General features: G+C 41.4%; 1 protein-coding gene across 2 annotated transcripts in view; it reads right to left on the bottom strand.

The window, feature by feature from the left end:
• Positions 1 to 1,951: 1,951 nt before the first annotated feature.
• Positions 1,952 to 21,205, bottom strand: part of CACNG6 (calcium voltage-gated channel auxiliary subunit gamma 6) — a 38,743-nt gene continuing 19,489 nt past the window's right edge. The window contains exons 3-5 of one of the 2 annotated variants that reach the window (XM_089480201.1): positions 9,836 to 9,910; positions 3,539 to 3,676; positions 1,952 to 2,572 (exon numbers count right to left, since the gene is read on the bottom strand). In XM_089480201.1, the coding sequence (XP_089336327.1) occupies positions 2,337 to 2,572; positions 3,539 to 3,676; positions 9,836 to 9,910 (449 nt within the window). In that variant the 3' untranslated portion in view covers positions 1,952 to 2,336. The remainder of the gene's footprint in view (positions 2,573 to 3,538; positions 3,677 to 9,835; positions 9,911 to 21,205) is intronic. The other variant, XM_089480200.1, reaches the window with a different exon arrangement.

The raw sequence follows: 21,205 nt of genomic DNA, 5'->3' as shown, positions 1-21,205 counted from the left end.
TGGTTGACAAAATTGGGCCCATGACAGACTACCAATGCCCCCTGATGAAGTTATTGCTGCTCCTCCTTTCCACTGCCACCCACTCGCCTCCTTCATCCTTGTGCCCCCAATAGATAATATGAGAAAGTGTGCAATGACAGTGAGGCAAGAATCAACATTTTCCTATGGGTAAGGTCGCCATTTGTCTAGGAAAACCTGAAAAATCCCAGATTGAAGGTACCAAAAAAATGTCGTGACTGGCTGGGCCAATCCTGGATTTCTCCTTCATTGCAGTTCTCCTTCATTGCAGGCCAATGGGTAGGTTAAAATGTGGCAGTGGTAGTGAAATAGAAAAACTGTGCAAGAAGACTGGCACTGGAAAGTGCTTCATCCCTCCTTGCAGGCTCCAGTTGCTACTGCACAAATGTAATTTGAATCGTATGTAATGTTCAGATATGAGAGCCTGGAATATGGCAGCCCTACATCTGGGTGATGTTAGGGGTGATGAGATGGGTAAAGAGAAACTGAGAAGGGCATGATGGTGAGGAGGAAGGGGGCAATGGAGGGTCTCTTGCTTGATAGGCTCCCCAAACCTGAATGGAGAGAGCACATTCTAGACCTAAATTGAGATTTTTTAAAAAGTAATTGATGTGATTAGGGAGTAGATTTGGTGGTATTTCCACCCCTGCTGCCCACCTGTTGATCAGGCACATGAGTAATACCTGTATAGCTAGTATACATCATCCAAAAATATTCATCTTTCAGAGAAACAACTTGACACTTTAAGTAGAAGATTAATTAACTGAAGCTTTTGTTGACTGCTCTGATCGCCAATTTTAACTTGGGCATGAGAATTGTGAATGGTTTGGCCTCAGACTTAAGGAGGCATACTAGCTAGGTTTCTATATATTACTATGTGTCTGGTACATAACCACAACAGGTAATACTACAAAAATTCCTAAATTTAGAAACCTTGTCCAATATTTCTTTTCATGGTCTTGTCAGGGCTGAAAGAAACTTTGCCCAGGTTCAAAATGTGGTACATTTGCAGGAAACAAAGATAGAATTTCAAAATCTGAATCCATGCCTCCTATATTATGCTCCCCATGAGTCTCCATGATGGAAAAATGATGTGACACAAATCATAATCATCATAATGATGATGGCTGGAATCCTATATGGTCTTTGCATATGTGTAAGCATAGCAGTTATGGTGCTGCCCACTGAATTCTGATGCAATCTTCCCCACAATTCCCTCCGGACCAGGCAGCAGTTGCTGCAGTCGATAGGGGTCTGTTCCCCTCTCACTTGGGAAGCAGCTAACCAATGGTCCATCTCACCCCTTTCATTTAGCAATCTCCATTGTGATAGGCAGAAACTGAGTCTCTGTTTCAGTTTCCCCTTGCACCAGAGATTTTTCATGCAAGAGGATGGGGTGGGAATAACAACCCGCTGCTTCCTGAATGACAGGGGAATAGACCCCTACCAACTGCAGTGGCTGCTGCCCATTACGCACAAACTGGGGATCTTTCATGGCCCTACATAGTCCCTAAACCAGGGGTTATGTAGGAATCGTGAACACATAACAGTTACGCATCTGTAAATGAAAGTTACGTATTTGTAACTCCAATGCAGTCTTCCAGCCAGTAATAATCATCCCTTATCTATATAGGTGTTGCCAAATATCCCATAGATTTTAGGCTGGAAAGTGACATTGTTCAGTGAGAAAGTGGTACTCTGTTGTAATACTCTGTAACCTTCAGGTTGATAACCTGTGTGGATTTTGATCACCTCATTGGGCCCAAGCAAGAGTTAAGGAAATATTTGTATCTGGCAGTTGTATGGAGAAGGAAAATTAGGAATTTGTAATGCGTGTTTGTGATGGCTTGCGCTTCCAGGAGCTCAATTTTCCAGTTGAAGAGCTGGGATTTTTGTTCAGTGTATAATTTCACCAATGAGGAAACTGCATGGCTGCATGGTGTAAGAGTTGAAGACACAGAGTCCCTCTGTTAAGCTAAAAATAGCCATTTATAAAAACCAGGTCTGAAATACAGCCCTTTATCCTCCCTCCCCTCATAATTTCTCAGTTCATTAATGCAGCTGTCCCCTCATTCACAAACAGAGCTCTTTTCTCACAGGCCCTCCCTCCTTCCCCCTCCTTCCCTGCCCCAAATCTAAAACAAGACACGCACTAGAGGTTCTATTTACAAGTCACAAAACATAGAAGAAAACTGAGTCCAAAAGATGGAGGAAGAGGGCAGCAGAAGTGAGTGGAGGTATACACTTGTACGTGTGTATTGCAGGGTGAGAGAAAGAGAGATTTCATTCCTCCTCCCTCTTCTAGATTAATTTCTATTTTAGGAAGTGTTGCTATTGCTTCTGCTTTTCATGCAGTATTCCCAGGGCTTTTTGGACAAGCCTGGGATGGATAAAAGGATGAAGCAACCACCGCCAAAGATCAGGACAGCACCGGCAGCCACTGCACAAGCCACAGACCAGGAGTACTCGTACTCCAGTGGAACAGACTCATCAGAGGTGATAAGCCACCGGACGGACTGTCGGAAAATCTCCAGTGACACTAGTACCATTAAGCCTGGAAGGAGAGAGAAAGAAAGGGAAGAAGAAGATGAGAATTACACTTGAGAACTATTCCCCTTTGCACATGCTCCTGGGCAGAGCTCCCTTCTGAAATTTGAGTTGCAAACAAAAATCACAAATGAGGAGTATGGAAATCTTTCTGGATGGTACTGGCTTAGTTAAATGGACTGCATGGAAGTGAATTGTGTAGCTCAATATGACTGTTAATAGCAGTAACATTTGCCTGCTTTTCCTAGTAACATTCAGGGTCATCAGTAGGAGGTGCGGGGGGTGCGGATCACACCAGGTGTGATGCCACTGCTTCCCAAAGATCTGTCTTTTGGCAGAAATGGGCTGTGGAGTTTGCCTGCATCCCTTTAAAACACAGAAGAGATGGTGTGAGTGGGGTGAGGCTCAGTGGGAAGAGGAATGAGAGACCCCAGGTTTAAAAAATGAAATGTTCAAACTTTAAATTTTTTTAAAAATCAAATTTACATTTTTTTAAAAAAAAATTCTTTTAAAATTTTCCTTAAAAACATCACATCTTATCACATTTCCACTTCAACCATATGAACAAAGTACATGTAAATACATTTAGGCTGTGTGTATGATGTTGTCATTTAAATTTTGTATAACTTCAATTTTGCTAGTTGTTTATGTCACAACTATTGCCATTACATTCTGTGATATATGGGAACTGTGGTTTCTGAGTATAAAATTGTGATTTATTAGTCCAAAAACATTATTAAGCATTCTGTATGGTGCGGTATGGGGGAAGGCAAAGAAGGTGACACCACGAGTTACCACACCGGGTGATGCCAACCCTAGTGATGCCACTGGTAATATTTTAAGGCGTTCAGTCATTAGGAGAATGCTTGTCATGCTATAGAAAGAGAAGGGTGGAGTTGGGGCAGGGGTAGTCCTGATCAGATTATGAGGTTGTCCCTGAGCAAACGATGGATGTTTCTCAGGGCTCCCTTACCTGATACAATGAAGAAGCAGGATGCTGGCTTCAGGAGGAATTCAATGCCTTTGCTGAGAGCCATTGTGATGCAGAGAGAACCCATGGCCATCAGAGTGATGCTGAGAAGGGACATAACGGCTGCCGTGATGTTCAATTCTATGCAGTGTGTGACCAGGCAGGGGAGAAAAAAGCAGTCATTTCATACCCTTCAGTACTTGAAGGTGAACATAGGGACAAGACTTAAGAACAACTCCCTATGGCCCTACCTTTTATGTGACACAGCATGGAAACCTCAGCCTCTAGCAAGTTACATAGACATAAGCACTCATGTACAGAATCAGAAATAAGCACGATAACCTAGACTGGAGGGTAAGCCACCACGATGCACACCAAAGAAAGGGATCATGTTTAATACACATATAGAAGGGCTATAGCAAGAGAATTTTTACTTAGGCTGGCAGAGACAATAATTGGGGTGACTACAGAAGGTTTTGGGCACTGGTCACTTTTTCACTTCTGTGGAAAAAAGGAATTTTCATAGGTAATGACAAAAATAACACCCAATTAATGCATTTAAATTAGGAATAATTTCTGAAGCTTCCTAAAAAGCAAATCAATTTAAAATACAATCGTTTTTTGTGGGTTTTTCGGACTATGTGGCCATGTTCTATAAGAGTTTATTCCTGATATTTCACCAGCATCTGTGGCTGGCATCTTCAGAGATGCCAGCCACAGATGCTGGTGAAATATCAGGAATAAACTCTTATAGAACATGGCTACATAGTCCAAAAAACCCACAAAAAACTATGGATGCTGGCCATGAAAGCCTTCGACTTTACATTAAAATGCAATATTTTTCACATGCAAAATAATTGTAGTGACTGGGAGATAAATGAATATGTTGCAGGTCATCATGTTATAATGATCTGATCTGTTAATAAAGTCTAATGAGCTGTGATTTTTCTGCAAACTGTCCACTTGGAATTCCTTTAAGGATGTTATTTTTAAGTATCAGGATTGCTACATTTGCTCCCCTCCCCCCAGATGACACACTAATGCCCTTATTGTGTCAGCACATGCACCAAAGTTGAGAATGAATTTTCCACTCAGCTATAGATGCAGCGTACAAAGTGTACATTCATGGAAAAGCTTCCTTGTACAACTACACTGTTTCAGTAAGCATATGAAATGTTAGTGCTGGGATTTTGCAGGATTCTACCATATCCTTTTCTTTGGCCCAGACTGTGGCTGAGATCCAGTACCGTCATCACAACTACAACTGATGATGTCCCCCACAAACCTACTTTGAAAGCAGCAGTTGTGGAAGGACCCTTCAGGATCCATCCACAACTGCTTTTCCAAGCCACTCCATGACCCAGTGCACACAGTGGATGTCACTTCCTAGCATCCCAATCTCCAGCATCCCAGTAGTGCTTTGGTTGGGGCACTGCCAGGCTGCAAAGGTAGGTTGGGGGGCTCACATTCAGTCACTCATGAATCTCCACCAGTTACTGTATATCCCATCAGGATAGCATAAGGCCAGGTGCAGTTTGACACTGCTTTAATTGTCATGACCCCATCCTATTGAATCCTCACATTTGTAGTTTGTTGTGGCACCAGAGCTGTCTGACAAAGAAGCCTAGCTACCTCAAAGCAACCTACCAATCCCATATTTCCACAGCATCGAGCCATGACAGTTAATAAATAATAATAATAATAAAAATTTTATTTATATACCGCCCTTCCATCAGATCAGGGCGGTTTACAATAGTTAAAAACACAATAAACATACACATTAAAATCATATATCATAACAATATTACAAACACATAAAAACAAAAGGCCCCAGGTTAGCCAATCCCGTTGCCAGTGCGGCGGGGGAGGGCTGTAGGATCTTATTCAGGGAATGCAGTCCTGAACAGGAAGGTCTTAAGATCCCATCTGAATTGGGCCAGGGAGGTAGCTGAGCGGAGCTCTATGGGCAGCGTGTTCCAAAGGGCCGGGGCGGCGATGGAAAAAGTCCTCCTGGTAGTAGAGACAAGCCTCGCCCCGGGAACCCTAAGTAGTTGCTGCCCAGATGTTCTGAGGGTGCGGGACAGAATATATGGGGAGAGGCGGTCCTTCAGGTATCCTGGGCCCAAGCCATTTAGGGCTTTATAGGTCATCACCAACACCTTATATTGCGCCCGGAAGCGAATGGGCAGCCAATGGAGATCTTTTAATACCGGTGTTATATGGCTGGCCCTGGACGTACCAGTGACCAGCCTGGCTGCCATATTCTGCACCATTTGAAGCTTCCGGGTTTGGTATAAGGGTTGCCCCATGTAGAGTACATTGCAGAAATCCAGTCTCGAGGTTACCAGGGCGTGTACTACAGTTTCAAGGTCCCTCTGGGCCAGGTATGGGCGCAGCTGGCGAATGAGCCGAAGCTGATGACAGGTGCTCCTGACCGTCGCATTCACCTGAGCAGTCAGGTGAAGGGACGAGTCAAGGAGCACCCCCAGACTGCGCACGGAGTCCTTCACAGGGAGCGTGACCCCGTTCAGGACAGGTGGAACCACCGCCATTCCTGGACCAGGGGAACCTATCACAAGTACCTCCGTTTTCTCTGGATTCAGCTTGAGTCGGTTTTCCCTCATCCAGCCCATTACTGACTCCAGACAGGCCACGAGAGGAGAGACGCCATCCTCAGTCACTGCATCAGTCGGAGACATAGAGAAAATTATTTGGGTGTCATCAGTGTACTGATAACCCCGCGCCCCATGTCTCCGGATGTGCTGTGCAACTGCATTAATTATGCAATGTGGCTGCAGCCTAAGTTACTGTATTCTAACTGCTGAACAGAATGTCGATCTATCTTTCTAAATGATCAAACACAATGCTAGAAATTTGGGAACTGTAAAAAAATTTCACAGAGGGGGAGAATTCTTATTTTACTGGAAGTATGTCCTCATTTACAACCCCCCTCCCCATCACTACATCCCTATGGGAATGACATTTAGGGCATGCATCAGGCTAGAAAAGACAGGCATGACAATCCTTAATGAGGAGTGAGAAAACCCAGAGAGATTTGGACAGCTGCTGCTTTCTGTATTTTCTAAAGCCACCTTTGTCCCTGTGTCCCAGGCAGTGTGCTGCTGTAATCTGAGATCTTTTGAAACAAGCATTAAATAGTCTATTGGGAGCTTCCCCCATTACCATCCTAAGGGTTTGTGTAAAACTTATAGACAGAACACCACTTTTTAAAAAAGGCTGCACAGTTAATCAATTAATCTATTTGAATAAGAAACATGATATCAATTTAAAAAGTGTTCTGATTATTTGAAAATCTCATAGCTCTATCTATCTATCTATCTATCTATCTATCTATCTATCTATCTATCTCTAGGGACATTATCAGACAAGGGAAATTGGAAGTATAATCCAATGGCAATCTGAACGCAATCATGGGGTTTCACGTTACTGCGTGATAGACTACCACATGCAAATTTGGGCAATGGCATGCTATTTTTGGGCAATGGGAAGCCAGTTTGAACGCAATTCGCATTCACGTAAATTCGCTGAACTAGCAAATTCACGTAAATGCGTTCTAGCCCCACTTTCTTTTCATTTGAAATTAAGAGAAATTCCTCACGTGTGATAAAGTCCTAGATATATATATAATGAATGAATGCAAGTACTTGTAAAAACAGGAGATGGCAAGCAAAATCCTAAAAAGAGGCATCTTTCCTTTTCCCCATAAGAAGACATACTTACTTTAAGGTGATACTTCCTATGAGACAATGATTATTAGTACTAAAATTCAAATGTATTCAAATTCAGTTGATTAATTAATTGATTGAATCAGTGACTAATTAAAATTACTTCAACCAGGTACTTAAACCCAAGCTGAACACCTTTCTTTTCCAAAACAATTTTGTTTTCTTTTGTGTTTTAGAAAAGCATGCTTGAAGAAGTGACTCCCAAAAGCTGGTGAGGCCATTTCATGTAATCTAAGCTTCAGTTATTTCTCATAAAGCCGATGTAGTACACTGGTTGGACTGTCTATAAAGAGAGAGACTTGATTCAGCATGGAATTGCTTGGATTAGACACACTGCCTGTATTTGGATGATAAGATGTTGGCCCAATAAGCTAACACAAGTGATGGGAAAATTGACTGTGTCAAAATTCATGATTTATTTGCTGAGATGGAAATCTGCCATTATAAAATCAGATAAAAGGTCCTTGTTATTCAGAGGTTTTGAAGTATTGCTGGATATATTTTTTTTGCAACTGTGTCACCGATTTGCATTTTGAGAACATGGTGTGCATAAGATGGTGTTCTTTCCCACTTTATGCATCTTCTTCTCTGATGAATTGTTATCCCATGTGCTTTACTTACAATAATAGATCAAAGTGCACTGTTCATTGTGGCTATACTGCTGTGGTTTATTTTATATGGTTTCAGATCCACATTTGAATAACTGGTTGGTTCAAATGGAAGGAGTAGCTAATAAGAGGTTTGAAGCAGCATTATTCTATGCCTATGTAATGCAAATAGAATTTTTAAATTTCATTCAGGAACTAAAAGGGTTACAGCAATGAAGAAATGAATGTATATATGCACTGAGTTTGGCTGTTTACCCATGTCAAATAAGTACTGTAGCTCAGGCAAGGAAATAGAAATTCCCTCCTACTCTATTTGGGTTACAGAAATATGAAAGTTTAGTGAATTGAGGTTAGTATATAAGAATGTGTGTGTGTGTGTGTGAGAGAGAGAGAGAGAGAGAGAGAGAAAACTACAATCCTATGATATCTGACTTTACAAATAATCTAATTTTATGTTTTAGTGGCATCACCAGTCAAGATGTGAAAGAGTCTTGTGCCTGTATACTCAGTCCTTTCCCCTCTTTTTTTTTTGCAATGAATGGCAGAATGCTTTAATTTCCCATAGCTTCCTCTCATGGCTATACTGGGGAAACCATAGTTTAAGGCTCTTTTGGCAGCCTGTGAACTCCTACAGTCCATCCAACCCCTCCATGCAAAAATTCCTTGGTGACGAAAGTGCCGTTTTCACTCCTGGAGCCTTCTAGGAATGTTTTGCATGTTTGGCTCATAAAATATGTGTGTGTGTATTTTTAAGGAACCAGATGCAGAGCAGAAGTCATTTCTGGAATGTCTGTCTGTCTGTGTGTCTGTTTGTGTATTTATACCCACCCCAGATTCTCAGAGACCTACTATTTAAAATTAAACCAAAGCAAGGTCCTGGCTTGTTGTAATAGCCATAGTTTATAGGTGTGGACACAATGGAGACCATGATTAATTCAGTCAGAATCTGCACTACAGCTTTAACTGCCATGTGTTCGTGCTACAGAATTCTGGGATTAGTAGTTTGTTGTGGCATCAGAGCTCTCTGACAAAGAAGGCTAAATATAGCACAAAACTACAAATCCCATAATTCTATAGCAAGGACACATACTAGTTAGGAGACATGGCAATTAAAGCGGTGTCAATCTGCATTATTCTTGTCTTGCAGATTCAACCTGAGTCCATATCCAAACCTGCAAACTATGTTTAAACTGAAGAGACAGTGGAGTTTACTGGTTTGAGTGTTGAACTAGGACTCCAGGAAGCAGGAACTCAAATCCCTGCCCAGCCATGGGAATCCATTGAGTCACCTTAGGCAAGTCACACTCTCTCAGCCTAAGAGGAAGACAATGGAATACCTTGGAATAAATCTTGCCAAGGAAACCTCGTGGTTTTCTACTTGAAAACACATAACAAGAAATCATACTGAGAAGGAAGAAAGGAAAGGCCAGCAATGCAAGATGGAGCATGCAAGTATGAAGCTTGTGGGTATTTATGAAGCCAAAAAATGATCACCTGAATGCAAACTTTCTCCTTTTTAGCTGAAGTTACCAAATCAGGTTGCTGTGAGGATAAAATGGCATGGCACAGAACTAAAACCTCAACTGCTTACAATGAAAGGCAGGATATAAGTTCAATGAAGAAACAGATGATGATGATAATATCCTTATCCTTATTATTGTTATTATTAAAGTTTATTTATACAGCACTGTAAGATTTACACAGCACTTTACATAATGAACAGTCAAAACAGAAGTAAAACCTGCCAAATGGCATACATTAAAAATAAGAACAAATTTATATAATTAAAACATCTCTTAAAAGGTGGTGATTTGGAACGCTTCTCTAATCAAAATTGTCTTCAATTCAGCCTTAAAACTGGCTAAGGAAGTGATCATGATGGTTTTTCCCCCAGAATGGGCCAACATGGCTTATTTGCATATACATTATTGATAGCATCACCTCACCTTTTTTAGTAGATCTCTGGAAGATATGGGCATTCTCCCCAGTGGTGAAGAATTTGAAATAAGAACAATTCGCTTCTGAAAAGAAGAAGAAGAAGACAGTGTATTAAAATCAAGAACAGAGAGTGAAGGCTACCCTTTGAGGAAAGAGATAATCAAAAAAGTCTTGGGGACAAAATTATGCGCATTAGGTAGATGCAAATATTTATTTAATTTGCATACATAATTCTAATTGCATAATGTGTTTTCAGTGCTCTTCTAGGAAATTTGCTTTTTACACATAGCAAGAACTCTCTGTGTTGTAAACAACAGACTGAAAACGTGTTGCTCTCAGGAATTCTTTTGGTGCTGTTAAAATAATTAAGTCAAAAGTGCCATTGCATCACATACTATCAGATTTATTTATTTAAGATAGGAAAACAAAACACTATGGGCACATCTAGAATATGGGATTTAAGAGCCCTAGGGATGTTAGTTCTGTAAGGCGAGGCTAAAGATAATTTTTCATAGCACCCTCTCAGGTTCCCAAGATTATTTGAGTAAAGCTTTGAAGATTTACTGGTAACTGACTGGTATGAAGATAATATGAGCTGCAATGTAAATATGGCCTGTAGCAGGGTTGTCAGATCTCTGGCATGGACCTGAGTCTATAGTTTTCATGGGTCATTTCCATGTGGGAGACAGGGGTGCATGTTCTCCATGGGGGGGGGGGCAGCCGAGAGGAAAGGGTTGGATGCAAGTTTTACAAGCCTTAATGGATTTGTTGTGGCAAATTACAAAAGGCTCTCCACAGCTGCAACCGCACTGCAGAAATAATCCAGATTGACACCACTTTAACTGCAGTTGCTTGATGCTGTGGAAGGCTGGGGTTTTTAGTTCTGTGAGATATTTAGTCTTCTCTATCAGAGAGCTCTGGTGTCACAACACAGTAAAAATCTCAGGATTCCATAGCACTGAGCCTTGGCAGTTAAAATGGTGTCAACCTGGATTATTTTTGCAGTGCGGATGCAGCCAGAAAGTCTGTGCATTTACCTAGGCCTTGACAGACTGCTGTACACACAACACACACACCAATGCAGCTCTGATGCCGACATCACACTGTGCGCCCGACTACACAGGGCCGCGGCATGTAGGGTTAGTCTGTTCAGCTCTTACATGCACCGCAGAAAGGCCAGATTGGAGTGGCATGTAGGTGCGGTCTGTTCGGTCCTTTACTTAGCCTCCTTATTTCCTCTCAGACATTCTAGTACTAAGGCTCACCCTATGCTCTGCTCTTTTCCACAGCCACTTTCTGGCTAGAAGAAAGTAGGCTATCTTAAATTGCACCTGCTTAAGTCAGCGAGGAGGAACAAAATTCTTGATATGAGAATACCCCTTTAGCTATCAGAATTTCCAAACAGAAAAATATGTTCTCTGTCTTTGTGTGTGCATTTGAATGACAAGATATAAACAACTGGCGTTGCTAACTGATTCATAACACCTGAAGACATAACACCAAGTGCCATCCTTAGATCTCCAGTTTTGACATAGAAACCGCAGGGCCTGGGATAATCCTAAACTGGCAACCCTAGATAATGTAATGTAGATATTGTGTAGCAACAAAGAGCTGTGTTACACAAAGCCCACTGGGGATTTTTTCACACGGAGGAATGTATCACTGTCCTGAAAGAAGAAGAAAGGGGGGCAGAATCCAAAAATGCAAGAAATTACGTAGCAGCTTATCACATGCACAGACGAACACAGCGTCCATCCGAAGGAGAAAGCAGTGTGAATGCAAATGAAATCATCACATGGTTACGTACCCATCAGCTTCTTGATTTCAAATTAGCATGTTAGCGCATGCACAGGGAGGACAGGATCCCATGGCCGATAGTAATCCCATGGCCAAATTGGAGATGCATTTCATACTAACGCAAATGCAAATTGATTGCAAATTCGCAGTGGAAAAGGATGTATAAATTCAATATTTTCCTGAATTCAGCTATTCCTGGGATGTCTCACAATTGCGTTTGGATTGCCGTTTGCATGCGATGTCGTTTCAAAATGTTTTGTGAAATTACGTGAAATACATTGGATGACCCCAGATTAACCTTGGGTTAACATTCCAATTTTCCCCGTATGATAAAGTCCTGGGTAACTTTGGGCAAATCAAAGGCTGCTGCCACACTCAGAAATAAATCCGTTAGATACTGCTTTAACTTCCATGGCTCAATGCTATGGAATTTTGGGATTTGTAGTTTGGTGGGCCACCAGAGCTCTCCGAAAGTGAAGGCTAAATATGTCACAGCATTAAAAATCCCAAAATAGCATTGAGTCATGGCGGTAAAAGTGGTGTCAAAGTGCTTTATTTTTGCAGTGTAGCTACACCCACACTCTCAGCCTCCGAGGGAGGCAATGGCAAACTCCTTCTCAACAAAATGCTGCCTTGCATGATAAGGCCACCATCAGTTTTAAACCTTTTGAAGGCACAAACACACAACCATAATCAGGTTTATATCAATGCCTTGACCTTACCAATGCCAAAATGGTACAGAAACAGAAAAGATGTAATGCTAAATGAAGGTATTGGAACCAGTGTGGTTTGAGTGTTGGACCACGACTCTGGAGACCAGGGTTTGATTCCCAGCTTGGCCATGAAACCAACTGGGTGACCTTGGGCAAGTCACATACTCTCAGCCTCAGGGGAAGGCAATGGCAAACCTCCTTGGAACAAATCTTGCCGGGGGGGGGGGGGGAACGATGACCATGACAGGTCTGTCTTGGGATTGCCATAAGTCAGAAACAGCTTGAAGGCATATACACACAATAAATGTATTGGCACTGGATAGATTTTAGAATTTTTCCTCCGCACTATAAGCTGGTTTGCTGAGAAACCCAAAGAGATGAGGCAAAGGTTCTGCAATTAGTCCTCCTGGCTCTGTAAGTATGCACCAGTTCAGGTTACATAAATTTTTCTTTGGGAGGGAGGCCATTTCTCAAACTTGGCCATCAAAGCAGAGTGTTGGGGCAAGGTGCGGGGGAGAAGGAGAAAATGGTTCTCTGCATTTCAAGCCTCAGGGCTTATCCTTTCCAAATTCTTACCTTGCCCACTGGAGCAGATTTAATTGTGTCCCCAGAGAGGGAAATGTTAGCAATTACTGCAGCCTTTGCAGCTGGACAAATTCCAGGTAGCCCCGGGGCTTTCTGTGTATATATGCATGTGGGAGAGACCTTCCTATGAAAGATTATTGTGCTCAAATATGTTACCATTTAAGATTACTGGCTCTCTAGTTCTCCGCATCATTATTTCAGCAAACCACATCATTTTTTTTACCCATCAGGATGATGGGACAGGCTGGGCGAGGGGGAAAGGTGACATTTGTATAGAGTTTGAGATCCAGCAAGTTATACACAATTTTTGAACTGCTTGACAAGATGTGAAGCTAGAAAGCTGATCTGTTTAATAAGGACTTTGCGAGAGACTTCAGGTGGTTGCGCCTTGTCACCCAAAAGTACCAGAGAAAAGGAACTAAAATGCACACTGTACAATATAAATGTACAATATAAATGCACTGGAGTCCTTTTAGGAGTGGGCAAACATATAGAGCCAGTGTGGTATAGTGGTTTGAGTGTCGGACTCCAAAGACCGGGGTTCGAATCCCGGCTCGGCCATGTAAACCTTGGGCAAGTCACACTCTTTCAGCCTTAAAGGATGACAATGGCAAACCCTTGTCTGAAGAAACTTGCCAAGAAAATCCCATGATAGGTTCGGCTTAGGGTTGCCATAAATTGGAAATTACTTGAAGCCACGCAACAACAAGAAGCATGGAATTTTCACTGTATTTCCCTCAGAGTTTGGAAATGTTACTTTGGGGACTATGAAACTACTGGAAAATAAGACTTATTCACAGGATAATCCCAATTTAAATTTCTAATCCCACCCCCCGTATGATAAACTCCTACAAAGTTATAGCACTGTATTCTATGGAATCTTGGGATTTGAAGTTTGGTGAGTCACTGGACCTTTCTGGCTGATAATTCAGAGGAAGGGAGTCAGTAAAAGCACCTCTTGAGTATGCCTTGTTTAAGAAAATCCTATTAAATTCATGGGGTTGCCATAAGTCAACAAGAGATTTGAAGACACACAAACAGCAAATCTTGAGTTCCCATAGGTTGTTGCCATGGTAGGTTAAAGTGGAATCATAGCACTATAACTATGTAATGTGAAATGGCCCTAGGAGAACAGCACAAGATGAGGTTGGAAAAAAGCAGGGCATTGAGGATGTCCCTGAGTGGGAATGGAACAAAACTTTTCTAATGGTTGAGATTAAAAATTAAGCCAAATGAAGTTTGGGATTTAAAAATAATGCAATTAAGCTTTTTGTGATAGAACAGGAGAATAAAAAAAAACTGGAATGTGTCCCGTGGATATGTAATCCAGCTTCCTAATTATGCAGGAATCTACCACTAAACCTCCAAAACTTGGATGTTTCTCCTCTGTTCAAAACCTTCAGTGAAGGAGAATCTACCCCATTCATCACAGGCCCAAGCTTTCCATGGATGTTACCATTTCAGGCTCCAGGTGGAAGATTTTTTAATACTCCCAAACAAAAAAACTCCTGACATATAGAAAAGTAGTGTCTCAGGGATTCCTCCCATCTGTGGCTGGCATCTTTAGATCTGTGGCTGGTGAAACATCAGTAAGAAACTCTTCTAGAACATGGTCACATAGCCTGAAAATCCCACAAAAATCTATGGATGTGGCCATGAAAGGCTTCGACTTCACAGAGAAGGATAATATCTCACAATACTACAAATCCCAGAATTGCATAGCACTGAGCCATGGCAGTTAAAGTGGTGTCACACTGCATTAATTCTGCAATGTAGATGCAGCCATAGTGTAAACATGTCAATGAAGGTGGGAAATATTTCCTCATTTTTGTTTGTTAAAATGATTTCTATGCTGTCCATCAAGAAACATAAGTTCTTGGTTATTGTAGCAACAGAGCTCTTTGACAGAGAAAGGCTAAGTGTATCACAAAACTATAAATCCTAGATTCCATAGCACTGAGACATGGCAGTTAAAGCAGCATCAAACTGCATTAAATCTGCAGCGTAGATGCAGTCTTAGTTTTTAAGGCTCTGACATGTTGGAGGGCAGGCACCCATTGTAGATTGTTTCACTCAATGCTCTTGCTTTTTGCCACCCTTTTCAGACACTGCTTCCAATAGAGTCTGCAAACAGAGTGGTTAGTTAGTTACTCGAAATTAGGCCTAGCTCAGCAAAAGGGATGGCTCTAGTTACAGGGAGATAAGCCAGGAGTATTAGCTAAGTAATTGGCTCCAATCCTGTTTTTCGGACTGCCTTCGATGCTACTGCCCACCGGCCCAGGCTGCTGATTGAGTTACAACACAGTCACTCAGTCAGGCTAAGAAAAACACCCAGCAGCTCCTGGACACCACCGTGGGAGACAGATGAATGCCGGGCCCCTGGCTCTGGGCCTCTTAACATCATTCCAAGCCCCATTTCCTTCCCATAGAAACCATGGGTAGAAATTCAGCTCTAAAAAGATAGCACATACACACACTGTGTCTTTAGACACGTATATCATTTGTCTGATACAGTGAGATGTGGAAGTTGTACATGTTAGCTAAAAGAAGATGGTACATCTTAGCTAAAAGGAATCAGGTTAAAAGAAATTGTAATAACTGGGGGGGGGGGGTGTGTTTAAAAATGGGTCAAACAATCCAAGGAAGTCTTCAAAACTCCAAAAACTCAAGATGAAAACCCAAGAACACTGAGTTCAGTCCAAAAGTTCAAGTATAAAATGTGCTTTGTTCATTTCATTGCCTTTGTAAAATCCTTCTTGCAGCGAATGATAAAATGTCCCACTGAGTGGGCAATGCAGTTTTCCTGCGGGAAACTCTCTGTCACTTCTCTTTGTGCTTTAGTAATATGTCTTCTCCTTACAGGTTTTCCTGCTACTTTCTCAGTTTTATCTTAAATCTTCCGTACTAGGAGGAGAGGGCATGTTTTTTGCCAAGGGCTCACTGTTGCAGCAATGAGGGGATGGCAAAATAAAGATATTGCCTTCCTATAAGAATTCTGCCCCTCAACTATTATTTTTTTTGTAGTCCCCAAATTTCTAACATTACAGAGAATAAGATACTGAAATAATTCTCATCTAGAAATCTTACACTTACTGTGTTTGTATACCCTTGTTCAGTTTGCCTGCCTCCTTCTTTGACTGCCTCAACTATATTTCTAAATGTTCAACTAAATTTTAAGGTTATTGCGATGTTATAAATTTTGGAACTGAAGGAAGATTTCATTGGGGGCAGAATTCTAACTTATAGAGGAAGATGGTGGCCTCATTTGTACACATTATAGCTTTACTCCTGGGACTCTGGGAGGGCCACATCTCTTTGGGAGAATAATCTATTTTGCATGCCAGTTGTGGCAAGTATAGCTTGGGTATCCCTTATCCAAAATGCTTGGGACCACAAGTGTTTTGGATTTCATTTCCCCCCCTATTTTGGAATATTTGTGTATACATAATGAGATAGCTTGGAGATGAGTCCCAAATTTAAACATGACATTCATTTATATTTCATTTACACTTTAAACACATAGCTTGAAGGTAATTTTATATTTTTCACAATTTTGTGCATGAATCTAAGTTTGTGTACACTGAACCACCAGAAAGCAAAGGTGTCACTATCTCAGCCACACATGTGGACAATTTTGGATTTTGGAGTACAGTATTTAGGATTTTGGAATTTTGGATAAGGGAGACGATAGTCAAAGTCAGGAGTGGGTGAGACAGATCCAAAAGTGTATCAGCTCTGCTCCTTCCTCTGGACCTCTCTATCCCTCTATCCCTCTCTCTCTCTCTCACACACACACACACACACACACACTTCTGCTGCAGTCTTCTCTTACTCTCTTTCTGCCACCTCTTTTTCTTTCATTCTCTCTCTGCATCCACCTCCTCTTTCTCCCTATTCATCTCTTCTTCCCTTCCCACTCAAGCAACCTGCGAGGCAAAGGACAGAGGTCAGTAATGATCTCTTGCAGAGGCATTTTGAAATTAAATACAGCTTGGCAGGAAAAAAGGTACTTTTACATTTCCAGGTTTTTGCTAAAATAATCAATAGTCTGATTCACTGAAAAGAAGCTTCCTTTTTCCTGTAGGAGAGCAAGAAAGCATATGCTTCTTCTGATAGAGGAATACCTCTTCATGCAACTTGTGATGGAGGTGGATGAGATGTGCAAGTTGCCCCTTTGCACATGGCACTAGAAGGATACATGTCATTCTGTTTGGCATTCTGCCTTATATTTCTGCCTCTGAACTTAGAGGAAACATGAAGCACAACAATCCTCACCACCCCTTCCACAGGAAGGAAAGATAATTCAACCAGCCGATCCTCATAGAGTTCAGGCAATTCTTGCATGGTAGAGTTGGACCATACATTCCAAGATTTTACATGTGCAATGCCGGATACATGTGGCCAAAGTTTTTCAAAGCTGGCTGCACCCTATTACTTTTGGGCAAAATGTTCAATTTTTGGACTACAGCTCCCAGAATCCTCTTCCTAGGGGGGCCTGCTGCAGTAAAAAGGGGAAGAAAAAAAAGGTAACTTTTCCAGAGTCCTGAAGTAAAGAAAGATTAAAATTTCAGACAGCAGGTGCAGAGTCCATTTATCATGCACCAGGGCTTTTGAGAGGCAGACTTATATCCAGTTAGTTCTGGCGCTGGAGACATTAGAAATGGATCTGTCCAATGTTTAATATCTAGAAATAGAGATGCCAAGGCCAGTTGGGTCTTGAAATGTTTATGTACCTGCCTCCCTATCTGGGAAGTAATGCTGCCTCCAGATTTTGTTGCTCTCCTGAGTGGAACAGAGCCATCCTTTTGCAAACTGGAAATGGTATATGCCCTGGACCAGCTGTTACTCTGTGACTAGTCCTGCCCTCGGCAGCTGTTTACTCTGCCTGTATTGTTGTTCAAGGCTTTTGCAGACAGTTGGATGGATGCAGAGTGGAAATGTACAAGGGGGAAGACCCCATGACTGAAGCCAAGACGGGCATCCAGAATGAATCCTTTTTATCTGCTGTGTCTTTTAGACAGGCATCTTGTTTCTGTTTGATGGACAGTCAGTCTGCTCCCCACCTTGGCTGCTGGGCTCAGCCATTACCCCCTGTTGACAAAACCTGACGCCTCATGTCTAAACTGGAATGTGTCCAGATTAGACCTCATGTACAAGGCTGTTCTTAACACTGAGAAACCTTTCCTGGGCCCCTTCTTTTCAGCATTTTTGTACCAGACTTGGTAGAGTTTGTTCAGGGCTGGGTAGCATACTGGATTTGTATTCTGGAACAATTTCTTGAGCTGGAGTGTGGTAGTCCCTTTGAATGTGACAATGAAATGATGATTTGGAAATACTGTATGTACCGTATGTCATTTCAGGGCAACATCAGAGAGTGGACATATCAACCCTCTGTATCCATGGATTCTTCATTCAAGGATTCAATCATCCTTGGCTTGAGAATATTAAAAATATATATAGATTTAAAATAAATTATGAGGAAGATGATGGTGAGGATGAGCATGATGATGATGATGATGATGATGATAAATACCTTTAAAACATTTGTAATAATAGATGGTGATCGTTTGGGTCTGATTCTTAACCTGCTCTCAAGCACTCATCATTTTTATTTTCAAGAGTCCTCTCCTAACTGGTGAAAGACATTTCTCTGCATAGCATATGAGTTTCCTCATTATCTTTCTTGCAGTTAGCAAGATTTTTTTGTCATTAAAAGACAAACACTATGCAAGTATGATCACTGAAGCATATGTCACTGAGGAAATCCCATCATAGGAGTGGAAATGGATTGATAATGGAGAACATACATTCCTCTTAATGATCCTCGGGTAAATCAAACACTGTCCAGATTGACCTTCTTCTAGAGCAGAAGACATTTTTTCCAGATTCTGAATGATGGGGAGATTATTCGCCCCCATCTTTCTTCGTATATTCCATTTGCCTTTTAAACACTTGAAATCAGTTATCACCCCTTTATCTTCTTTTCTCCATGCCAATTGTATCCCACTCCTTCTATTTACTTTCCTGTCTGGCACTCTAAAATCTCTCCAATTTGTGTGCAGTGATTTTGGGTGGAGCAGTGGAACATAAATGGTGTTAATCCATCAGTTCTTTGTCCCCTTTTTTGCTATACTTTTGATCAAATCATTTTGTCCACAAGTATTTAAAAAACAGTGCTACAAATAAGGAAGTGGAGCAGAAACCTTTGTTGTTGTTGTTGTTGTTCTTGTTGTAGTCCCATTTCGGTTTTGGTGTGAGTAGAAAGAGAAGGTCTTTCATAATAAGGTAAGTTTGATAGGAAACTGTTCCTGATGTGCCAAATCAGCACATGAACAATTCCTTGTTCCTAGCGAGACAGAAGAGACACACCCTGTTTTGAAGCACACTTGTGTCCTGTCTGTTGGCATAAGATTTAAGAGGATGCAAATCACAGTAGCAGACAAACTTGAACAAGGGCATCCGGTCCAAAGCCAAGAATGTTTCTCTGCTCATCCAGTTCACACATGCTCATAATTCCTCATTGGCAAATTACCCAACACTTGATGTTGCCAATTTGACCAGAATGAAAAGTCCTGACTGGCTATTCTGCTTTAGATCCGTATCTAAAATCCAACAGGTGAAGCTTTTTCACAGCATAGAAATTAATGTTGTCGTATGCTAAATTCTGCATGTCAAAGGCACAGTTATGTGGCAAACTGAAACTGTAACGCCCCTGATAAAACTATAAAGTTGGTAGGAAATACCAGTCCCTGATACCTGATCTGTAATGGCCTTTTCATACATGAAAATAATAGAGCGGGTGACTTTGATCCACAAACTGGTGGAATGGAAATCTAATCCCTACTCCCACTCAGTGGCTTTTCATTCACATAGAAAATATCAGTGTGCATGCCAAATGTGTAATTTAGCCCTCAAATACTACATTCCCCCCCCCCCCAATTTAAGGTTATTAAGTACTGTGAGAAGACAACAAATGAACAATTATATATCCACTAGCTGAGAGGCTTACAGAGTGCAGTGGGCCTGGCAGAACTTCTTCATTTGCACTTTGCTTTCAGCCTAATGCAGGGATGCACAGTCAGGCATAGTATATGCCTGATGGGATGAGAATGCTGGAGACCTGAAATATTGGACAGCTGCTGCCAATAACAAGAGATTTGTTTGTTTGCCTAACAGCTTCAAGATGGAATGGATGCCCTCATCTGTGAGAACATGGACTGTTAAAGATGCATAACTGTTTCTCTGCTACTGTGGAATTCCAAGCCATAGCCGTGTTAGTCTTGAAAATCAGTATGCAAAGGGATCTTATAGCAACTTTGAGACTAACTAAAATAAAGAAGCTGGTAGCATGAGTTTTTTCCTAAATTCTAATCTAGGAAAGCTCATGCTACCAGCTTCTTTCTTTCAGTTAGTCTCAATGGTGCTACAAGATCCTTTTGCATATGTCCTACTGCAATGTCAATTCCAATAACATGGTGGAGTTAGGTGCAGAATTGAGATCTTGCCTTTAACCTAAGAATGATTAGATGGAATCTCTTGCTAGCCCTGGAAACCAACCAATGTTATTTATTTAGAGCACTTCCTTTCCTTAACTGAATTCAAGGCAGCAGCATATGTAAAGGTTCCTGGGTAAACTCCAGTCCAGGTACTGGAAAGATCAGACCAGCATATAGTGTTACTCTAAGCGTACATCTACTCTGATAGGAAAATCCAGTTCGCTTTATTGGTTACACTGATCTGCAGCAACTATAGATTTGTCTACACACACCAAAGTGGGTTTGGGAGAAATGTTCACCCAGTTTTCTATTTCAAACACACCCTGGTCCAATTAATCACAGGATGTGTGGACACACTGCCATGACCTCTTTGGATTTTTTCTCCACCCCCATGCACACAAATGTATGTATTTCTGAACTCCTGCCTGCAATCTCACACTGACATCGCTATGGACCACCGTTCATGCATGCATATGAATATCTAGATTTTCTGCTCAAAAGCAGGATAAATCCTCACTTGTTTTTCTCTGAATTAAAGTCCTGAGTCAATTAAAAGACCTGTGTCCATCCCCAATCATCCAATCATCTCTTCTATGCTAGCATTTTCTGAAGATGCCAGCCACAGATACTGGTGAAATGCTTCTAGAACATGGCCACATAGCCCCCCCCCCCAAAAAAAAAAAAAAAAAAAACCCCACAAAAAACTATGCATGTTGGCACTGAAAGCCTTCAACTTCATATCCAATACACTGTTTGGACAGTGAAAACTAGGTGAGACTATTTGTTT

The sequence above is a fragment of the Sceloporus occidentalis genome, unplaced genomic scaffold (assembly GCF_023333645.1).
Source record: "Sceloporus occidentalis isolate IW3139 unplaced genomic scaffold, rSceOcc1.0.p SCAF_14, whole genome shotgun sequence".
NCBI lineage: Eukaryota > Metazoa > Chordata > Lepidosauria > Squamata > Phrynosomatidae > Sceloporus > Sceloporus occidentalis.
The sequence above is the reverse complement of the archived record's forward strand: the minus strand, read 5'-3'. Positions and strand labels throughout refer to the sequence as shown.